The 20,402-nt window shown below is 36.7% G+C and overlaps 1 protein-coding gene across 3 annotated transcripts in view; it reads right to left on the bottom strand.

Annotated features, from left to right (window-relative positions):
- The window catches only part of LOC150085722 (roundabout homolog 1-like), a 1,418,757-nt gene that overhangs the window by 26,826 nt on the left and 1,371,529 nt on the right, over nt 1-20,402 (bottom strand). For all 3 annotated transcript variants that reach the window (XM_090374199.1, XM_090374201.1, XM_090374202.1), the window contains exons 26-27: nt 9,584-9,670; nt 1,262-1,433 (exon numbers count right to left, since the gene is read on the bottom strand). In XM_090374199.1, the coding sequence (XP_090230325.1) occupies nt 1,262-1,433; nt 9,584-9,670 (259 nt within the window). The remainder of the gene's footprint in view (nt 1-1,261; nt 1,434-9,583; nt 9,671-20,402) is intronic.

Below are 20,402 nucleotides of genomic sequence, written 5' to 3'. Positions count from 1 at the left end.
GGACTGGAGATGTGCAAATGTGTCCCCAGTTCACAAAGGGGAATCAGAGGGTGACTACAATGAGTAATTACAGACCTGTTAGTCTGACTTTGGTTCCATGGAAAATAATGGAATCACTGGTTAAGGAAGCAATGTAGGATCACCCAGACAAGATTGCATTTATAGTTCAGACACAGCATGGGTTTGTTAAGAGAAAGTCTTGTCTGACAAAATTTCATTGGATACTACGATGTGATCTCAAAGGAACTGGATGCAAAAAATATATCATACACTTGGATTTTAGGAAAGCTTTTGATACTGTTGCACATGGAAGACTGCTGTACAAATTGAACTGGTATGGCATTAAGGGCATGTTGCGGCAAAGGGATGGTTGAGTGGGAGAAGACAGAGAGTGGTTATTAATGGACACTTCTCTTCGTGGACTAATGTTATTAATGGAGTTCCCCAGGGTTCGGTAATGGGCCAATTGTTATTTTCGGTATTAATCAATGATATTGATGAAGGATATATCAGGTTAATGTCTAAGTTTGCAGACAATACGAAGGTTGGCAGGGTTGTTAATGACAGTAATGATAGTACGCTACTGCAACAGGATCTGGAAAAGTTGAGCAGATGCACTGAGAGGTGGCAACTGAAATTTAACACTGACAAATGTAATATATTGCATACGGGTTGTAGTAACTCCAGAGTAATGTATCAACTGGGTGGTACTATACTCATGGTAGTATAGAATGAAAAGACCTGGGGGTAATTGTGCAGTCACATATGAAATTTTCTGAGAAGTGCAGACTAGGCTGCAAGAGTAGCTCATGGTGACTTGTCAACGATATACAGGAATTTTGCTAGCAGAGATAAGGGAGTGATTGTCCCCTTGTATAAGGCAACGAGATTGGTAAGTGGAACAAAGAGCTTGTGTTACCGAGAAAGGCTTAAATTCTGCAAATTGCAGCTTCTGGAGACTAAGCACTTGTGAGATAATCTTATTGAGGTATATAAGGCCTTTAATGGTTTGAGCAAGCTCAATGCTGATGGGATTCTTCTTCTTGCTCATATTACACACCTGCAGGGGCATAAATTCAAATTGAGGTAAGACAGTTGCAGAACAGATGTGCAGAAATTTTGCTTTAGCCAGCGGGTGGATTGATAATTGGAACAGACTTATCTGACGATATGGAAGTTGTTTAGCAATTCACTAAGTGAGGAAAAAGTTATTTTTTTCATCAAAGTAAAATGTTTTACAAAAAAAAAAAAAAAAAATTACTTTTCATCTTCTTGTTTCATAGAGACAGCAGAAATGGTACTATGGGGTGACATAGATACACTGCTTGCCATTCCTCCAAATTCCCTTCTTCTTCTCCCAGCTGATGAAGAACTGTGTGTGGAAGGACTGGAACATGTAGGAAAGCTTGGCTTGTTGTATGATGGTATATCATCTTTGGGGAAGAAACAAAATAACATTAATATATATCATATATACAGTCAGTCCTCGTATAACACATGTTTACACTACACGAATTTGATCATACACGATTTATAAATAGGGGAATGATATCTTATATAACACGAACCGAATTCGCTTATGCACGATTCGCCTTTGTGTTTACAAGAAATGACAGTCAAATGCAGAATCACCCCAACCGAACGTAACACGATAGGAATGAAGAGAAAATTCTGAAAATGTAATTATGTTTTTTATATCAGTGAAGGGGAAACACATTTCACAAAGAAAATTTCACATTTCACATTTCGTAAAAACCAACACAATTCCAGCTATCGGTATAATCGCAAATGCAATTAGATCGAGTTTATAACAGATTCCACTAGCAGGAACGCAACTGGAAATTGTTTTTTGGTAGTAACCCCTAGAAATGTGCTTTAGTAAAGTGTGAGGTGTTAATAGTGAATCTCTGCCTTTATGGTGTTGTTTACTCAGTTGCTACACGCGTGCAGCTTTGTTTATGTGTATCAAGCTTGCCTCTTCATTTTGTAATTGTGCTTTATTCCCTAAAAATGAGTAAAATTCTTAAAAGATGTGAACAGGAAGCGTCCTGGTGAAGACACTACAGATTCAGAGAGAAAAAGAAAACAGAGGCGGACTGAGTCAAAAATTCTTACCCGGGAAAATTTGTAGTGGCCTCATACTAGCGTTTATGGCCAAAATCACATCGGCCTCCGGCCCACCAGGGTTTCCCCGGTGAGGTTTATGGCCAGTCCGCCTCTGTCGATAGAGAAAAAATATGAAATTGTGAAACGCTTTGAGCGAAATGAAAGACCATGTGATATTGCATGTGCTACAGGCCTAAATGAAGCAATGCCGAGAATTACAAAGAATGCAGAGAAAAAAACTTTCATAGCAGGAAGAACTCAAAGTGTAATTAAAATCCATTAGACTAAAACAAAGAATTGGAAGAGGTGGAACAGCTGTCATCTGTTTGGATAGAAAATCAAACAAAAAACAAGTTTGCTTAAGATAGAAGCAAAAGCAGTAGCAATATTTTATTACGTAATAGTCGTAATAAAATACGTAAGTATTTTATTACGATTATTTATTGTGTTTGGTAATGTTTTGGTTACAAATGTGTGTGTTCAATCTTGGGTGGTCGGCACCTAACCCTATTTTTCCCATAGGGCCTGTTGTTTATATTGCACGATTTTGCATTGCATGAGGGTTTCTAGGAACACAACTATCGTGCTATACGAGAACTGACTGTATATGTGTATTTTAGTGCAATTGCATCATTTATACACAGCTAAATATAGATTAGCAAATTTGCAATAGAGGCATTGTTTAAGTTACATCTCATATTGTGAATACCTTCACGACGAGTTGCCATAACATTGCACTACTTCGAATAAGTAACGCTTCATCCGAAGGAGAAGACTGTTGTTACTTATTCTCATTGGATAACACCACCCAATGGCACCGTTTCAGGGCTATTTTGTATTTGTGTGGGATAATAACTCGACTGTCCAGTTGCCCCTATTAGACTTAAAAAAGCAAAAAGGTAGAGAGAAAGTAATAGTAGGAGTGGAAGAGGAAAAGAAACAGTGTAGAAGAATGAAAGGGACAGTAACTCCTTCAACTCACACCACTCAAAATCTCAAACTCCCTGAATAGGCAACACTTCCCCAGTGGAGAAGGCTGTTGTTAACTATTCTTGGAAACTCCAGACATCATCAGGTTTCCCCTGGTGCTGTTTCAGGGCTTTTTGGCCCTCCTTCGGTGGATGGTTGTGAAGTATATCTTCACAATATGAGAGATGCCTGATGGTGTATGATATAAGTTAGACTCTAATGCATTAGGGCTTAAAAGCCTCGAACTGCGAAAGAGATTAGACTATGTGTATTTTAGTGCAATTGCATCATTTATACACAGCTAAATATACATTAGCAAATTTGCAATAGCGGCATCTCATATTGTTACATCTCATATTGAGTTACATCTCATATTGTGAATACCTTTTCGACGAGTTGCCATAACATTGCACTACTTCGAACAGGTAACGCTTCACCCGAAGGAGAAGACTGTTGTTACTTATTCTCAGTGGATACCACCACCCAGACGGCACCGTTTCAGGGCTACTTGGCCCTTCTTCCCAACTCGTCGTGAAGGTATTCACAATATGAGATGTAACTTAAACGATGCTGCTATTGCAAATTTGCTAATCTATATTTAGCTGTGTATAAATGATGCAATTGCACTAAAATACACATAGTCTAATCTCTTTCGCAGTTTGAGGCTTTAAGCCCTAATGCATTAGAGTCTTAATTTATATCATACACCATCAGGCATCTCTCATATTGTGAAGATATACTTCACAACTGTTTTTCCATCATTACATCACTTGGGTACTTCACAACTGTTTTGCCATCATTACATCACTGAAGTAGGGCCAAATAGCCCTGAAATGGTGCCGTCTGGGTGGTGGTATCCACTGAGAATAAGTAACAACAGTCTTCTCCTTCGGGTGAAGTGTTACTTATTCGAAGTAGTGCAACGTTATGGCAACTCGTCGTGAAGGTATTCACAATATGAGATGTAACTTAAATGATGCCGCTATTGCAAATTTGCCAATCTATATTTAGCTGTGTATAAATGATGGAATTGCACTAAAATACACATAGTCTAATCTCTTTCGCAGCTTGAGGCTTTAAGCCTTAATGCATTAGATATCATATATATTTGAAAGGAAAAATCAAAGGTCATTCCATCTATATGTACGTACTTGCAAAAATAACTATTGAATAATGTTTTTAAAGGTGGCAGTAATATACTGCTTGAGGTTTCAAGTAGTTACATCATGAGATATTCCCTGACAGCAAAAAGATATGTCTGTCTTTTAGGATAACTGCATAAAGTATTATTTCCTTAATGAGACACTAACAGAGCTGAAATATGTCAGAGTATTTGAATGGCGTCAGGTTAAATCAAAGCTCTCCTGTTTTTGGAAGTAAGTAGCTGAGTTGCTAAATTTAAAAACTCAAGATTTCACTGAATTTCTGCATTAATATAAATAGTTATCTATATAAATAGATATGAATCAAAATATGATTAACTGATTAAAATGGTAAAGATTCTTTTCACCTAATAAGAGGATTTTACCAACTGAGCAAAAAAATTAAAGACTACTAGAATTAAAACAAAAAGAGAAAAAAAAAAAAAAAAAATCAACCATGATTTGAATTGCAGATTAGGTAGTCAGAAAAATCATAAGCTATTTGAATTATTTTAAATTAGCCTATAATAATATCTGTTATTGTGTTTCACATTAGTTTAACTGAATGAATGTGTATGTATCAAAGTATCAAAAGCAGCCTGCAATTCAACAAAATATACTGAAGGTTTTTCAGTTTTATTTATATTGAGATGAAGTTAGAGAAAAGCATGATAAACAGATATGTATTTCAATGAATGAATAAGTCCATTAAAAATTTATAATTTTTATAGATAACAACAATTATCATATTTTTATATAATTCAGCTATTCTAGGTGCACTGAGACTCATACAGGGAAACATAAGAGATTTTTCCCCAAAATTTGATGAAATCATTGAAAAAAGACAAAATTTGGACAGACTTGTTTAACTGTAAATTTATTTATATTTTATAGCTTTTTTTTTAGGTTATATATTGTTTGGTTTTGTTTAGTAATTCATCCTTTCTACATTTTTTTTTTTTTTTTTTGTTGACAACTGAACCCATTATATATGAAACAAGCAAACCATATTTGAACAAGAAGAAATCATTGCTAACAAAAATGTAATATAATTTCAGAATTACTCATGGAAATTCTTCTGATTGTTTGCTGGTCAAGGTTGGCTGTTTTCCATTCAGATTATTACTATATTTATACCACTCTTATATCATGTGAAATTAATAATATAGTTTATTAAGTAAGTATGCACATCAGTTTTCTAGGTGCATTGGCAAGAGGAGTCTGTCAGCAGCATGGTCTGATGATAGGTATCAGCAGTGCTTTTTTTGTAAAAAAAAATAGGTGTTGGTACTCATTCTTTGCTATCAGGAAAAATTGAAAATTAAAAGGATATGAAAAGTACTCTAAAAATTTATTTTCCCTGATATTGTTACTTTTGTAGTAATGTTTCTGGAATAAAAACAACACATTTAGTATATTAATACAGTTTATTAAGTATAAATTAATTATTCAAGTATATATAGAAAAATAAGTAAAATGTGAATAAAATCGGTCAACTACTGAGTGCCGGGCACTCAGGATGACACGAATGGCTGTTAGTGTAGTATCTCAAATAGAGAGCTTTATGGTAACCGAAAAAAAGTTTCTAGTACCCCAGCTTGGCCTAAAACTGGGGAACTAACGAAAACATTGCCTATTTGAGTCTTTCCAGTTGTTGTCAATGACAAGGGAGGGAGAAGTGACTCTGGCGTCTTCCTGGAGAAGTGATTAAAGGCTCGGGGGAGAAGCGACTGGCAGGTAAGGGCTGTGCAAGACTCCACGTAGGCGCCTCAACACTGGCTCTCCGAGTATCTCCTTGCCGGGACAACTCCAGCTTTGAAAATTGTTAAAAATACTTCTGGTCGCAAAATTTATAAAATGACCTTTATAGAATTATTAACAAAATATTTAACAACCTTTTTGTCACCAAAAGGAGAGCTACTTAGTAAAAAGAATCAAAGTGCAATAAAAAATTAGTTTTTTAATTTTAACACAAAAAAATAAATGATAGATTTCAATCGGAATAGCTTTACCTTGATAAGCATTTATATAGAAAATATATTAACAATAGACAATGACAAATGTAAATTTAGTTAAATAATTTTAAGCTTATTTGAATAGTAGATAAACATGTGAAAAAAATTTCTGGAATATTACAAATTTCAAAGTGCATTGCATCCAAATGTCACTGTTAATAAAGGTGCTGGTAAGCTGTACCATTACGTACCGTCACAAAAAAAGCACTGGGTATCAGTAACATATCTGAAACATCACTTTAATGTATAAGTAGTTTAGGAGAATAGCTTAATAAACTATATTATTAATTTCACCTTGAGATTATTACTATTAAATATAGTAATAATCTCAAGGTATGCTGCCATCTTTATTGCACAGCAGTTAGTCACCTATCCCCCCCCTTCAATTTCCTATCTGTTAGCTTCTTTCCTACAGGGCTTAAATCTCTCCATTTTCATTGTGAAAATCAGAAGAATAACTAGGAATTTTGATACTTATGGCCAAATATCAGAACTGTGCTAATAAAAATTAATTATATTATAATATTAATTAAATTATAAAAAAATAATTATTAAATTATTATCCATGGGATGGTATGTTTTATGATTTTTATAGATAACAATAATTATCATATTTTATATAATTCAGTTATTCTAGGTGCACTCAGCACCTATGGTACCTTGGCTGGACATATCCTCTATACCAGGAGTGGGCAACTTAATTTGTGATGCGATCTACTTTTTTCCTTCAAAATGTGATCTACCATCTCAAATATTCCATTGTACAAGGTGCACAAATCAAGCGCTGACTGTATACTTAAAATTCGTCGTGATCGACCGAAATTAAATCCGCGATCGACTTGTTGGCCACTCCTGCTCTATACCATAGTTATGCTTCTGGTGAAAACATTCTGTTTCTTTAAAAATGTTCTGAGATAGGTTATTTCCAATATGAGTACTGTATACAGGTCTGGAGGCCTCCAGACCTGTATACAGTACTCAAGTTGTGGCCTGATCATTGACTTATAAAAGGGAATAATCACCTCCTTATCCCTGCTAGAAAAATTCCTGTATATCATTGACAAGACACCATGAGTTAGTTACTATTGCAGCCCATCTGCACTGCTCAGAGAACTTCATATCTGCCTGCATAATTACCCCCAGGTCCTTTTCATTCTCTACCACTGTCAGTGTAGTACCACAGAGTTAAAACATTGTTCTGTGGTTGCTGTTTCCCATATGTAATACTTTACATTTGTCAATGTTAAACTTCCTTTGCCACCTCTCAGCCCATCTGCTCAACCTTTCCAGATCCTGTTGCAGAGGCATAGCATCAGTAGTGTCCTTAACAACCTTGCCAACCTTTGAATCATCTGCAAACTTGGACATTAAGCTTGATATACCATCATCAATATCATTTATAAATACAGAAAACAATAATGGACCCAACACTGAACCCTGAGGGACTCCACTAATAACATTAGTCCATGATGAGCAGTGTCCATTGATTAGATGTGAGGATATTGCCTTTAGCCAGCGGTGGTTGACTGCTGGACAGATTTCCATCTGCTGTTGTGGAAGTTGACAGCTCCCATTTCACCCATCTGGAGTGACCAGATGGGTGAAATGGGTAAGGTTTTTTTTTTTTTTTTTTTTTTTTGCTGATGCTGTATAAGCTTGCTTTGTTGTATCATATGCCTCAACTAATGCTAATATGTTGGTGAATAAGCTAAATTATTTTTAACATTTTCTTTTGTAATTTTTGGTTTTAAAAATTTACTTGGATGGGGAGACTTGAAATGCTGTATCTTGCATGGATCCTAGTGATTTCTTGTAATATTAACATTTTATGACATCCCCATATTTTAGATATTGCTATTCTCTGATGTACATTATCAAATGATGTACATTTGATGCCATACTCATTAAAATCTTGATCTTTCTAATGCATTAATGCTAATCTTTATCTATTTATTGTTCATGTTTTAGTATTTGAGTTCTAATTTTTATTTCCAATTAAGTTGTTTGTAATGTTGATTTTTAAATTGAGTATTCTTTACTGCCTTCTATTTTTATCTTTTTTGCTATTTTAACATCTTTTAGACCGGACAATTTATGCAACCAACACAAAACCCATTTTTAGTACTTTTTTCGGCTAAAGCAAAGAAAGGCAATACGAGAACCACAGTTAACTATGGGGAACTAACCAGAAAACTTACAAACGATAAATTGGTTTGCCACTACTGCAGTTTCTCCCTGCATTCTTGGTAAACAGACAGTGCATGTTATTGGTATTGGCAGTAGAAGTCGAGAATGATATATTGATTGACACATAGGTGTGACAGACGATAGTATCAGAGTGATAAGTGATTAATTGACATTATGATATACAGATATATAAAGAATGTTTTTTTCTTTTCCTATTATTTCATAACCTAACATTTAGGATCAGGTTATGGAATATAATGAAAAATAAAGACACCTTTTCCTAAACTATTTTTAAGGTTAGGAAACCTAACCTTAAAAATGATTACTGATAAATAAATCAGTAATATGTTTTTTTTTAACAGCGAAAACACTCATAAACTCCAGTAATCTGCTTTTAATAATGAAAAACACTAATCATTACGTCATCTGTCATGCCTACGTGTCAATCAATATATCATTCTCGACTACTGCCACTACCGATAACATACACCATCTGTTTACCAAGAATGCAGGGAGAAACTGTGATAGTGGCAAATTAGTTTGTCCGGTAAGTTTCCCGTGGTTCTCCTTATCTTAGTCCTTTTTTCTAAAGAAAACTGTGCACGCATGCACGCACACACAGACACACAGGCTGATGCTTCATAAGCCTAGCATGCTGTCATCATTTTGCAGATTTTAATACTAATGCTATTAGTAAATTATGATTTGTCAAGCCTTGTATTACAGGTGCATTAATCAGGCATTAATAAGATTAATCATCTGTTTTTATACAGATTAAATAGGCATTAATCTGTAAAAATGAAAAGAGACCATTGTTGATTCCAGCAAAAAAACAATTTTGGAAAGCAGGTCAGTGAAGGACACTCATAATGCTTTTCAATTACCCCCAGGGGCTCACAACCAGGGTCCTGAGCTGGATATCATCATTCTTCTCTTTTCTGGTGATTCCTTTCTACTTCTCTCTCTCTCTCTCTCTCTCTCTCTCTCTCTCTCTCTCTCTCTCTCTCTCTCTCTCTCTCTCTCAGGGTAATAGGAAAATTTTTTTTTTTTTTTTTTTTTGGCTGGTGCAGCATAAGCCTCAGGCTTCCTTGCACCATATGGCTGATAGCAATAATGATGATGATAATAATAATAATAATAATAATAATAATAATAACAACTCACCACAGTCATTTTGTTTTGCTGGAATATATGGCAGAGTATCTTGTTCTGAATTAAGTCTCACCTGATGATCCAGTAGGACACTCCTTTCTATTATGAAAATATTAACAAATATTTATATATTAATTTTTTATGGTCAGTAAGGAACAGTGTGAAATTTTAAACACTTTTAAAAGTACATATAAAATACAAAAATTATGACATCTACAAACTTTTTCATAATGAGTTGCTAAAAAACAATTTATTTTAAAATAACTTAATTTCATTAATAATAAATATATAAACATGCAAAAGTACATTCAACATGTATCTAAACTAATATATGTATGTTTTTTTCCTATTATGAAACTTGTCAATTATATCTGTCTCCATTTCACTCTGTGTCCACATTAATTCGATATTACTTCAATAACTTTTTTTGCTATTTCAAAAAAAAATTTTTTTTTCTTCCTTTAATAACGAAAAGCAATATAAAACCACACTTTCGGAAATGGATGAATAACCCCAGGGGATCACATCTTAGTCTTATAAGGAGTAATTTTAATTTCCCGGATATTGACTGATATTTGTGGGTTGGTCACTCATACACCAGCAGGTTTTGTTGATTTATTGGATGATTGTTTTCTACAGCAGCATGTTCGGGAGGCAACTAGAGGGAGTAATACTCTTGATCTGATTATCAGTAGTGATTCTTCATGCATTAAGAATCTGTAGATAAAGGAACGACTAGATGGCAGTGATCACAGTGTGCTCAAGTGGGATTTACTCAAAGAGGTAACTACCATTAGGGGTAAAGGTAAGGGTTTTTGCTTTTGTAAAGCTGACTATGAAGGTCTGAGACAGTATTTAAATTCTATACGGTGGGACCAACTGATGATGTTACCAACAGCAAATTCAAAATGGGATGCATTCAAAGAATTAATCTTGGGAGCTACTAGGCTTTACATACCAACTAAGAAATATTGTTCATGATTTAGGCCTAGATGGATGTCAGATGAACTAATGAGACATGTGGCAGAGAAGAAAAATGCATGGGATACACATAAATGAATGGGTGGCGTGGAAGGCTAAGATAGATATAAGCTGGTCTGTAACCAAGTCACAAAGGAGGATAGGCAGGCAAAGGCAGATTATGAGAAATCTTTGGCAAAGGATGCAAAGAAAAACACCAAAGAGTTCTTTACCTATGTAAACTGTAGAAGGAAGGGGATGAATCAAATTAGTCCACTGGATATCGCTGGTTCAACTGTTGATGATCCTGCTCAGGTAGCTAACAAACTAAATGAGTATTTTTCATCTACATTCATACATGAGGAGTTATTCAGGGAGAGGAATGCCAGAGATGAACTAAACTCTGGCAGTGAGTTACATGATTTTGTAATAACTGAGAGGAAAGTGGAGTAGAAATTGTTGAAGATAAACATAAGAAAGGCACCTGGAGTGGATGGGATCTATCCAGTTATATTAAAGGAGGCAGCAAAGGACGTAAGAAAACCCTTAGTCATAATTACGAGAGCTTCCTTGGACTCTGGGAATGTACCCGTGGACTAGAGATGTGCAAATTTGACCCCGATTCACAAAGGAGGATCAAAGGGAAACACAAGTAATTATAGGCCTGTGAGTTTAACTTCTGTTCCAGGGAAATTAATGGAGGCACTGGTCAAAGGAGCACTGCTGGATCATCTAGACAAGACTTCAGTTATAGCTTGGACACAGCATAGTTTTGTTAAGGGGAAGTCTTGTCTGACCAATTTGATTGTATACTATGATGTGGTCACAAAGCAACTGGATGCAGGGAATAACTTTGATATCATATATTTTGATCATAGAAAGGCTTTTTTAATACGATACTGTTGCACATGGAAGACTGCTGCACAAATTGGAGCTGTGCGGCATTGGAGGCAAATTGCTGCTATGGATAAAGGGATGGTTGAGTGGGAGATCTAGAAAAGTTGAGCAGGTGGGCTGAGAGGTGGCAAATGAAGCTTAACATTGACAAATGTAAAGTACTACATATGGGAAGCAGTAACCCCAGAGTAACGTATCAACTCTGTGGTTGTTGTTGTTATTTGGTTTTTAGGAGCATTAGCAACTAAGGCTATATTGCTCCGGGGATATGCAGTGGTCATTCACTGATCTTTCCGCATCCTCCTTATTTGGTGGCCATGGGCTCGAACCCCAGTCTAATCAAGAAGTGTGTACTACACACTGCTGCTCCTGCTCACCTGGCTACGGAGACACAACTCTGTGGTACTACACTGACAGTGGTAGAGAATGGAAAGGACCTGGGGGTAATTGTGCAGGCAGATATGAAGTTTTTTAAGCAGTGCAGACAGTCTGCAAGAGTAGCTCATGATGGCTTTTCAATGATATACAGGAATTTTTGTGCAGGGATAAGGAGGTGATTATCCCCTTGTATAAGGCAATGGTCAGGCCATACCTCGAGTATTGTATACAGGTCTGGAAGCCTCATTTTAAGAAGGATGTAGCGCTGTTGGAACAAGTACAGAGAAGGGCAACAAGATTAGTGAATGGAACAAAGGGTTGCTCTTATGAAGAAAGACCTTAAATTTTGCAAATTACAGTGTCTGGAGGCTAGGTACCTGCGAGTGATCTCATTGAGGTGTATGTTTATTTGTTATTTAGGAGCATAGCAACTAAGGCCATATTGCTCCGGGGGGATATGTGGTGGTCATTCCCTGACCTTTCTGCATCCTCCATATTTGGTGGGCACAGGCTTGAACCCCGGTCTAATCAAGAAGCATGTGCTACGCACTGCTGCTCCTGCCCACCTGGCTACGGAGGCACAGATTGAGGTGTATAACGCCTTCAATGGGTTGAGCATGCTCGATGCTGATGGGATTCTTCCTCTTGCTCAGAATAATCACCCGGGAGGGCTTAAATTCAAACTGAGGAAAGACAGTTGTACGGATAGATTTACGTAAGTTTGTCTTACATCAGACTTCCATCTTTTGTTGTGGAATTTGATAGAGTAAATAAATTTAAGGCTGAGCTTGACAGTTATTTGGATGAACGGAGGGGTGAAATGGGAGCGTTTTTTTTTTTTTTTTGGCTGATGTTGCATAAGCTTGCTTTCATGCTTTTCATATGCCTCTACTAATGCTAATCTGGTGAGTATGGGCTTGGTACACCCAGGGTCCTGAGCTGGATATCATCATTCTTTTTCTCTCTCTCTCTCAGGGTAACTCAGGAATTTTTTTTGGTTGGTGCAGCATAAACCTCAGGCTTCCTTGTGCCATATGGCTAATAATAATAATAATATTCTTGCAGGCCATATGTGGTCTCTAAGCCACCAAATGAACAATCCTGTCTTAACTAATAGTTATGTGTTGCTAATAATTATTTTAGTTTCAAATATGTCTACAACTTATCATATCTTTGCAACAAAGATATGATAAGTTACAAAAAATAAACTTTCATAAAAGTATTGAATACAAGGCAAAATGTCAACAGCCAGTAGGAGAGGCTGTAAAAATTTAGTATTAGTATTCCATTTTCCCATCGGTTCTAATAAGTTATCTTATCCTTTTTTAAATTTATTCAAACTAATGTCAGATGCTTATTGTGAAAATCAATCACTCTCTAGCTGTAAGAAAATTTTAGCACATCTCATTTGTTCTAACTTTAATTTATGTCCCTGTGTGCGTATGCTGCAGGAGAAAGTGAAATCATGCCATCAGTATTTAGTTTACTCAATCCACTTAAACCGTTATGCACCTCAATCACGTTGCCTCAAAAGGTGCCTAGGTTTCATATGTTGCAATTTACAAAACACATCTTTCTCAGTAAGAGTACTCACTGACTAATTTGTGCTTCTGACTAATCTTCTTCCTCTTCTCTGCAACTGTTCCAACAGATTCACCTCCTCCCTAAAATGAGGCTTGCAAATGTATATGCAATACTCAAGGTATGGCCTAACCAATGAATTATATACAATGAAATTTTTTCAGCAGGGAGAAGGAGGATAATCACCTCCTTGTCCCTGCTGGAAAAATTACTGTACATGATAACTAACCCATGAGCTGTCCCAGCAGGCTGTCTGCACTGCTCAGAGATCCACAATTATCCCTAGGTCATTTTCATTCTACATTACCCTATTTGGTAAAACCCATTTATCAATATTAAAACTTGATTTACACTTTTGAATCCATCTGTCTAATTTAGTCAGGCCTAGAGTAGCACTAGGTACACTTAAAAAGTCTGGGTGCAAATGTTTTATCTTGAAATTGTGACATCATAGTGCATTTCAACTTGTCAAAATATTTTCGGTGACTCTGACTCATCTAGACACAGTATAGAGTGAACAGTGTGAGCCGTGAATAGTGAGAGAATATCGAATATCGCGTAAACTGAGATAAACAATCAGGATGTCATATAATGGAGGATTTTAACATCCCAGATACTGACCGGAACTTGTGGATGGGTCATTCGCACACTAGTAAGACTTTTGTGGATTTATCAGATGAGGATAAATGATAAATGATTAGGTGTTTAGCCAGTAAAATAATATCTTTAATACAAATAGATACCGAATATATTTAATTACAAATAGATACTGTAGCTTTCGAGACAAATCGTGTCTCTCTTCTTCAACAGAAAATGGAAACTTTAGAGATAAAATTATTCTAACGGATATAGTTGTGCGTGCGAGGGCACGAGGTAGGTCATTCAATCATTAACTGGTGTTCATTGTTGCTGCATGGACGTGCATAGTTTTCCTCCAGCACTTGTCTAAACCTAAAACTTGTCTCTAAGATGGGGATGTAGTCTCATGCCTTTGCAGCGGTTCATGGCTCTTTAATTACACAACATATTGAGTGACTCTAACCATAGGTGGTGGCGAAAGTGTTGGGAGTGGTCAATTATTTCATAGTCCCACTTGGGATTGAGGTCATGGTGGATGGACCAGAAGTGTTCCGCGATTGCAGACTGTTCGGTCTCAGCAAGGCGAATCGCTCTGTCGTGTTCTGCACGGCGGTCTTGAAGACGTCTCAAAGTCTTTCCTATGTAGCAGCTGTCACAGTCTTTTCAGGCTATGTGGTATATTACACTGCTGCATAAGAGAGGGGTGAATGGGGTCTTTACATTGGAAACTGGAGAACTTAAGTTTCTACCAGCCAACTGCACGCATTTTATGCGGTATTCTCTGAGGATTTTTGAGATCTGGCCCGACATGCCTGAATAGTAGGGAATGCAGGTGGTAGTTACATTGTCCTGAGTTATTAGATGATTGTTTTCTACAGCAGCATGTTCAAAAAGCAACCAGAGAGAGTCTGGTTGCCTTTCAAATGTGCTGGATCTGATTATCAGCAGTGATTATTTATGCATTAAGAATCTTCATATAAAGGAACTACTTAGTGGCAGTGACTGCAGCGTACTGATGTGAGATTTACTTAAAGTTGTAACTACCATCTTTAAGGGTTTTTCCTTTCACAAAGTGGTCACAGACAGTTTTTAAATTAGCATTAGCAGAGGCATATGATTCAAGAAAGCAAGCTTATGCAGCATCAGCCAAAAAAAACATCCCATTTCACTCATATATTCACTCCAAATGCTTGTCTAGCTCAGACTTAAATTTATCAAATAAAAAAAAAAAAAAAACTCAACTTCCACAACAAGAGATGGAAGTCTCTTCCAGCAATCAGTTACCTGCTGACTAAAGGCAAATTTCCGCACATCTATTCTACAACTGTCTTTCCTCAGTTTGAATCGATGACCCCCCCCCCTCAGGTTCTTAACCTATGGAAGAGGAAGAATCCCACCAGTTCCCATCAGCATTCAGCTTGCTCAACCCGTTCAAGGCCCTATACACCTCAATCAGATCACCTTGCACATGCCTAGTCCCCAGGTGCTACAATTTGCAGAACTTAAGCCTACCTTGGTAAGAGCACCCCTTTGTTCCCCTCACCAATCTTGTTGCCCTTTTCTGTACTCACTCTAGCAACATCCTTCATAAAATGAGGCCTCTAGACCTGTACGCAGTATTCCAGGTGTGGCCTGACCATTGCCTTGTACAATCGGATAATCACCTCCTTTTCCCTGCTAGCAAAATTCTTATATATCATTAACAAGACTCAATGACCTGCTCATCGAACTTCATATCTGACTGCACAATTACCCCCAGGTCTAATTCACTCTCCATTTCCCTGAGTGTAGTACCACACAGTTAGTACATTTCTCTTGGGTTATTGCTACCCATATGCAGCTTAGCAGTTGTCAATGTTAAACTTCAGTTGCCATTTCTCAGCCCATTTTCCCAACTTATCTAGATCCAGTTCAAGTCTTTACTGTCTTTAATAACCCTACAAATCTTTGTATCATCTGCAAACTAACACATTTAGCCTTTTATACCCTCATCAATATCATTGATAAATACAAGCGGGCCTCGATTAACACGATTAATTCGGCCCGCGAGCGCATCGCGTAAAACGGAAACGCGTTAATCGAATATAATAACCAATATGAAAAATTATAATTGGTCCTTGACCTTCTGGAATGTCCATAAAGAATTTTAAAAATACCTTTTAAATAACTTTTTAACTGTATATAATGTAAAAGATAATGAAAATAACTATGGAATTAAATGTTTATTGCATAAAACAGCGGTTCTTAAACTGTGCGCCGCGGAATATTTTAAATTTTCGAGGGTTACACAGCAATACTCGACATCTGTCGGACACAGCGCGAACTACTAGCTCGAGGTAGTTCACAGTTTCAGCATTTCTTATTAAGTTGTTTAGACCTAACTACTAAACGAAACTGTTAGGTATTTCTTTTGGTCTGGGTGCGCCTTGAAAAAATTACTGAGACATTAAAGGCGCCGAGAACCGAGAAACTTTGGGAACCTCTGACATAAAATACACAATGAAGAAATTACTGTTGCAGAAATATTTGAACAGTTTGACTTTCTCTTTTCATCAATCAATTTCCGATAGCCGACACAGTCTTCTCTGGGCCCTGGCGAAATAAATATCGCAGAGAACATCAAACCTTTTGTTTGAGTTTCTATGCAATACGAAAGATTTCATCTAATTCTTTTACTGTTATCTCCTTCGCGGTAACATTTTCATCTGGCTCATTTAAAAATTTGAATTTTTAAATGCAAGTCTGCATTGACTTTATTAGCAGGAGACAAACACGTCTTCTTCCGATGGTTGATGGAACACACCGAGGCGGGCAGCAGGCAAACGTTTGTTTATTGACCGTAAGACTCGCGGTAAGCTTAACGCGCGATTCAAATCTTTTTCAACTATCACATAAAAAAAAAAGATCGCGTTAACTGGAAATTTGCATCGTGTAAAGTGGTATCATTTTTAAAATAGCGTTAACTGAATATCGCGTTAATGGAACTCGCACTATGCGAGGCCTAGCTGTACACAAAACAACAACAATGGGCCCAGCACCAAGACCTGGTAAACTCCACTAATAACAGTGTCCATTGATTACCACTCTGTCATCTCCCACTTAACCATCCCTTTTTCCATTGTAGCAACATGCCCTTAATACTATACTGCTCTAATTTGTACAGTAGTTTTTCGTGTGCAACAGCATCAAAAGCTTTTCTGAAATACAAGTATATGATATCACAATCATTTTTTGCATCCAGTTCCTTTGTAACCATATCATAGTATCCAATCAAATTGGTCAGACAAGATTTTCCCTTAACAAACTAATGCTATGTTTGAATTATTACTGCAGTTCTTGTTTACATGATCCTGCAATGCTTCTTTAACCGGTTACTCCATTATTTTCCCAGGGAGAGAAGTTAAACTAAGAGGTACGTAAATTGTGTCACCCTTGATCCTCCTTTGTGAACTGGGGATACATTTGCACATCTCCAGTCTGTGGAGATACGGCCATGCCGAGCCATTTTAGTACCTGAGGCAAGAATAAAGAATTGCACCTTCCCCTAAAATATATATATATATAAAAAAATTATTTGGAAAATTAAATGCACTAGGCATAATCCTTATGGGTTTTGATAATTAACTATATAATATCGGTGTAAATACACCATAGTTAACCCATAGATTTGAGCTACAATTGTAGCGTAGAAGGCATCGTTTTAATTGTATCTCATAATGTGGTTGCCTTCACAACAAGATAGCTACTATTGAATTACTTCAAATAAATAATGCTTCTCTAGTAGAGAAGGCTACTGTTATTTATTTTCAGCGGTACCACCACCCAGACGATCGTTTCGAAGCTTTTTGGCTTCGTCATCAGTGGGCGGGCAGGTACCCAGGTAATACAACAAGCCATCTCAGTTGCAAAGTTATATCCACATTATGAGAGATGCCAGAAGGGTGTGGTGGTAATGTGGTAATAATACATTACCACCACATCGTTTTAATTGTATCTCATAATGTGGTTGCCTTCACAACAAGATAGCTACTATTGAATTACTTCAAATAAATATGGTAATAAATGTGGTAATAATACATTACCACCACACCCTTCTGGCATCTCTCATAATGTGGATATAACTTTGCAACTGAGATGGCTTGTTGTATTACCTGGGTACCTGCCCGCCCACTGATGACGAAGCCAAAAAGCTTCGAAACGATCGTCTGGGTGGTGGTACCGCTGAAAATAAATAACAGTAGCCTTCTCTACTAGAGAAGCGTTATTTATTTGAAGTAATTCAATAGTAGCTATCTTGTTGTGAAGGCAACCACATTATGAGATACAATTAAAACGATGCCTTCTACGCTACAATCGTAGCTCAAATCTATGGGTTAACTATGGTGTATTTACACGATATTATATAATAAAAAAAATTAATAATAAAAAAAAATGTGACTAATTTAAAACATGTTTTTGGTACATGTTTCAATAAAAAATTAAAATTGAGGTTATAAAAATGACAACCAATTGGGCAACAACCATGTTGGCCCTCCAGATAGCGCTGCCGTGCAGAGCTTGGTATTTATACAGTAGCGAAACAAACATTTTTGTCTTGCAAAAGCAAGATGATGAATGGATTTGAATAATCAAAACAAAATCGAAAACTTTGACAATTATTTCATCTTTCTTTTGCCGCCCCTTTCAGCTTTTAACCTGAGGCAAGAGCCTCGTTTGCCTCAACCTTGTCTCGGCTCTGCATGGGGACTTTCCCTCAGTCCAAGGATGATCTCATAATTATGAGCGCATCCTTGGACTTGGCTAAGGGTTTGCTTACTTCCTTTGCCACCTCCCTTAATATGACTGTATAGAGTCCATCCACCCCAGGTGCATTTCATATGTTTAACTTCAACAACTTCTCCTCCACTTCCTCCACTTTTCTGTCCTCTCATGTGTGAATGTAGATGCAAAATCGATATCAAGTGGCCCAATCTGATTCATCTCATTCCTTCTAGAGTTTTCATAAGTAAAGAAGTCCTTGCTGTTTTTCATAGCATCCTTTGCCAAAGATTTCTTGTAATCTGCCTTCATTTGCCTAAACTCCTGTGTGACTTCATTGCAGACTAGCTTATATCTGCCATAGGCTTCTGTGTTACCTGATAATTTATATGCATCCCATGCATTTTTCTTTTCTGCCTCGAGTCTCATTAGTTCATCTGACGTCCATTTAGGTCAGGGATTCTCAACGGGGGCCAAAATTGTTTTTTTGGGGGAAAAAATCATGGGCATTAAAATGGTTTGTGGCCCTTGAAAGTTAAACCCTACCCCACAACATCTTATTCCTTAATATTTAATTTCTCTCATTGGGTTTTCTTTTCCTCTGAGACAATTGATTTTTAACATACAGGTATATTATATTAGGAGTGAGTGAGAAGTTTTGATAAAAGGAAGATGGTGGGCATGATTTAATTCAACTACCTTTGCTTTTCATAGGCATTAAATGCCTAAGTGCTTTCAGAGGTAATGTCCCCACGATCCTTGACATTTGTACCTTTTCAACGGCTGCGACTTTGGTGGCGATGTGGTTTATTTATTTATTCTTTTGTTTCATTGGTCAATATATGAGGCATGGATGGGATGAGGGAATATTTCAGTCTACTGTTTCTACTTTCTAAGTGACAATTAGTATTGATTTATTGTTTGCTTGTGGAAGATCTTTTTTTTGATCAACAGTGCTTTTTTAAACGACATGGGCTATGAGAGTTAAATAAAAATAGTTTATATTTTATTATTTAATTCTTTGTAATTATTCAACCAATCAAAAATTGTGTCAAATGCTGAACAGAAAGTGTCAACAGTATCTGGATGAATATGGTTTTTTTGAAAGCTTATGGTTTTTATTGAAAGCCCATTCAACTCAAAACAGCTTTTGTCTTATGTGTAACAGTTCTTTTTCAAATGAGGCTATGAAACCATCAAGACTTAGATCACTTAAAAAGGAAACATCCTGATAAAGTTGGTAAACATATCGAATATTTTTAAAATTTAAAACTGAATTTTGAGCAACGTAACACAGTTATTTCCTTATTTAAGAAGAACACAAAAACAGATGATGATCGAATGATTGCATCTTATAAAATTGCAGAAACTGGTAGTGCTCATACAGTTTCTGAGACTGTGATATTACACCAGGGTAGACTTGGCAAACACAGGGTCCTGAGCTGGTTATCACCATTCTTCTCTTTCTTGGTGATTCCCGTCTCTGTCTCTCTCTCTCTCTCTCTCTCTCTCTCTCTCTCTCTCTCTCTCTCTCTCTCTCTCTCTCTCAGGGTAATGTTGGAATTCCTTTTTTTTTTTTTTGGTTGGCCAGTATAAGCCTCAGGCTTCCTTCAGCCATATGGCTAATAATAATAATAACCTACACCTTCAGGGTCATAGATTGGACTAACACCGAGTT

Source organism: Mastigoproctus giganteus, chromosome 5 (genome assembly GCF_048544385.1).
Source record: "Mastigoproctus giganteus isolate SK-2022 chromosome 5, ASM4854438v1, whole genome shotgun sequence".
Taxonomy (NCBI): domain Eukaryota; kingdom Metazoa; phylum Arthropoda; class Arachnida; order Uropygi; family Thelyphonidae; genus Mastigoproctus; species Mastigoproctus giganteus.
This window is presented reverse-complemented; position numbering and strand designations above follow the sequence as displayed.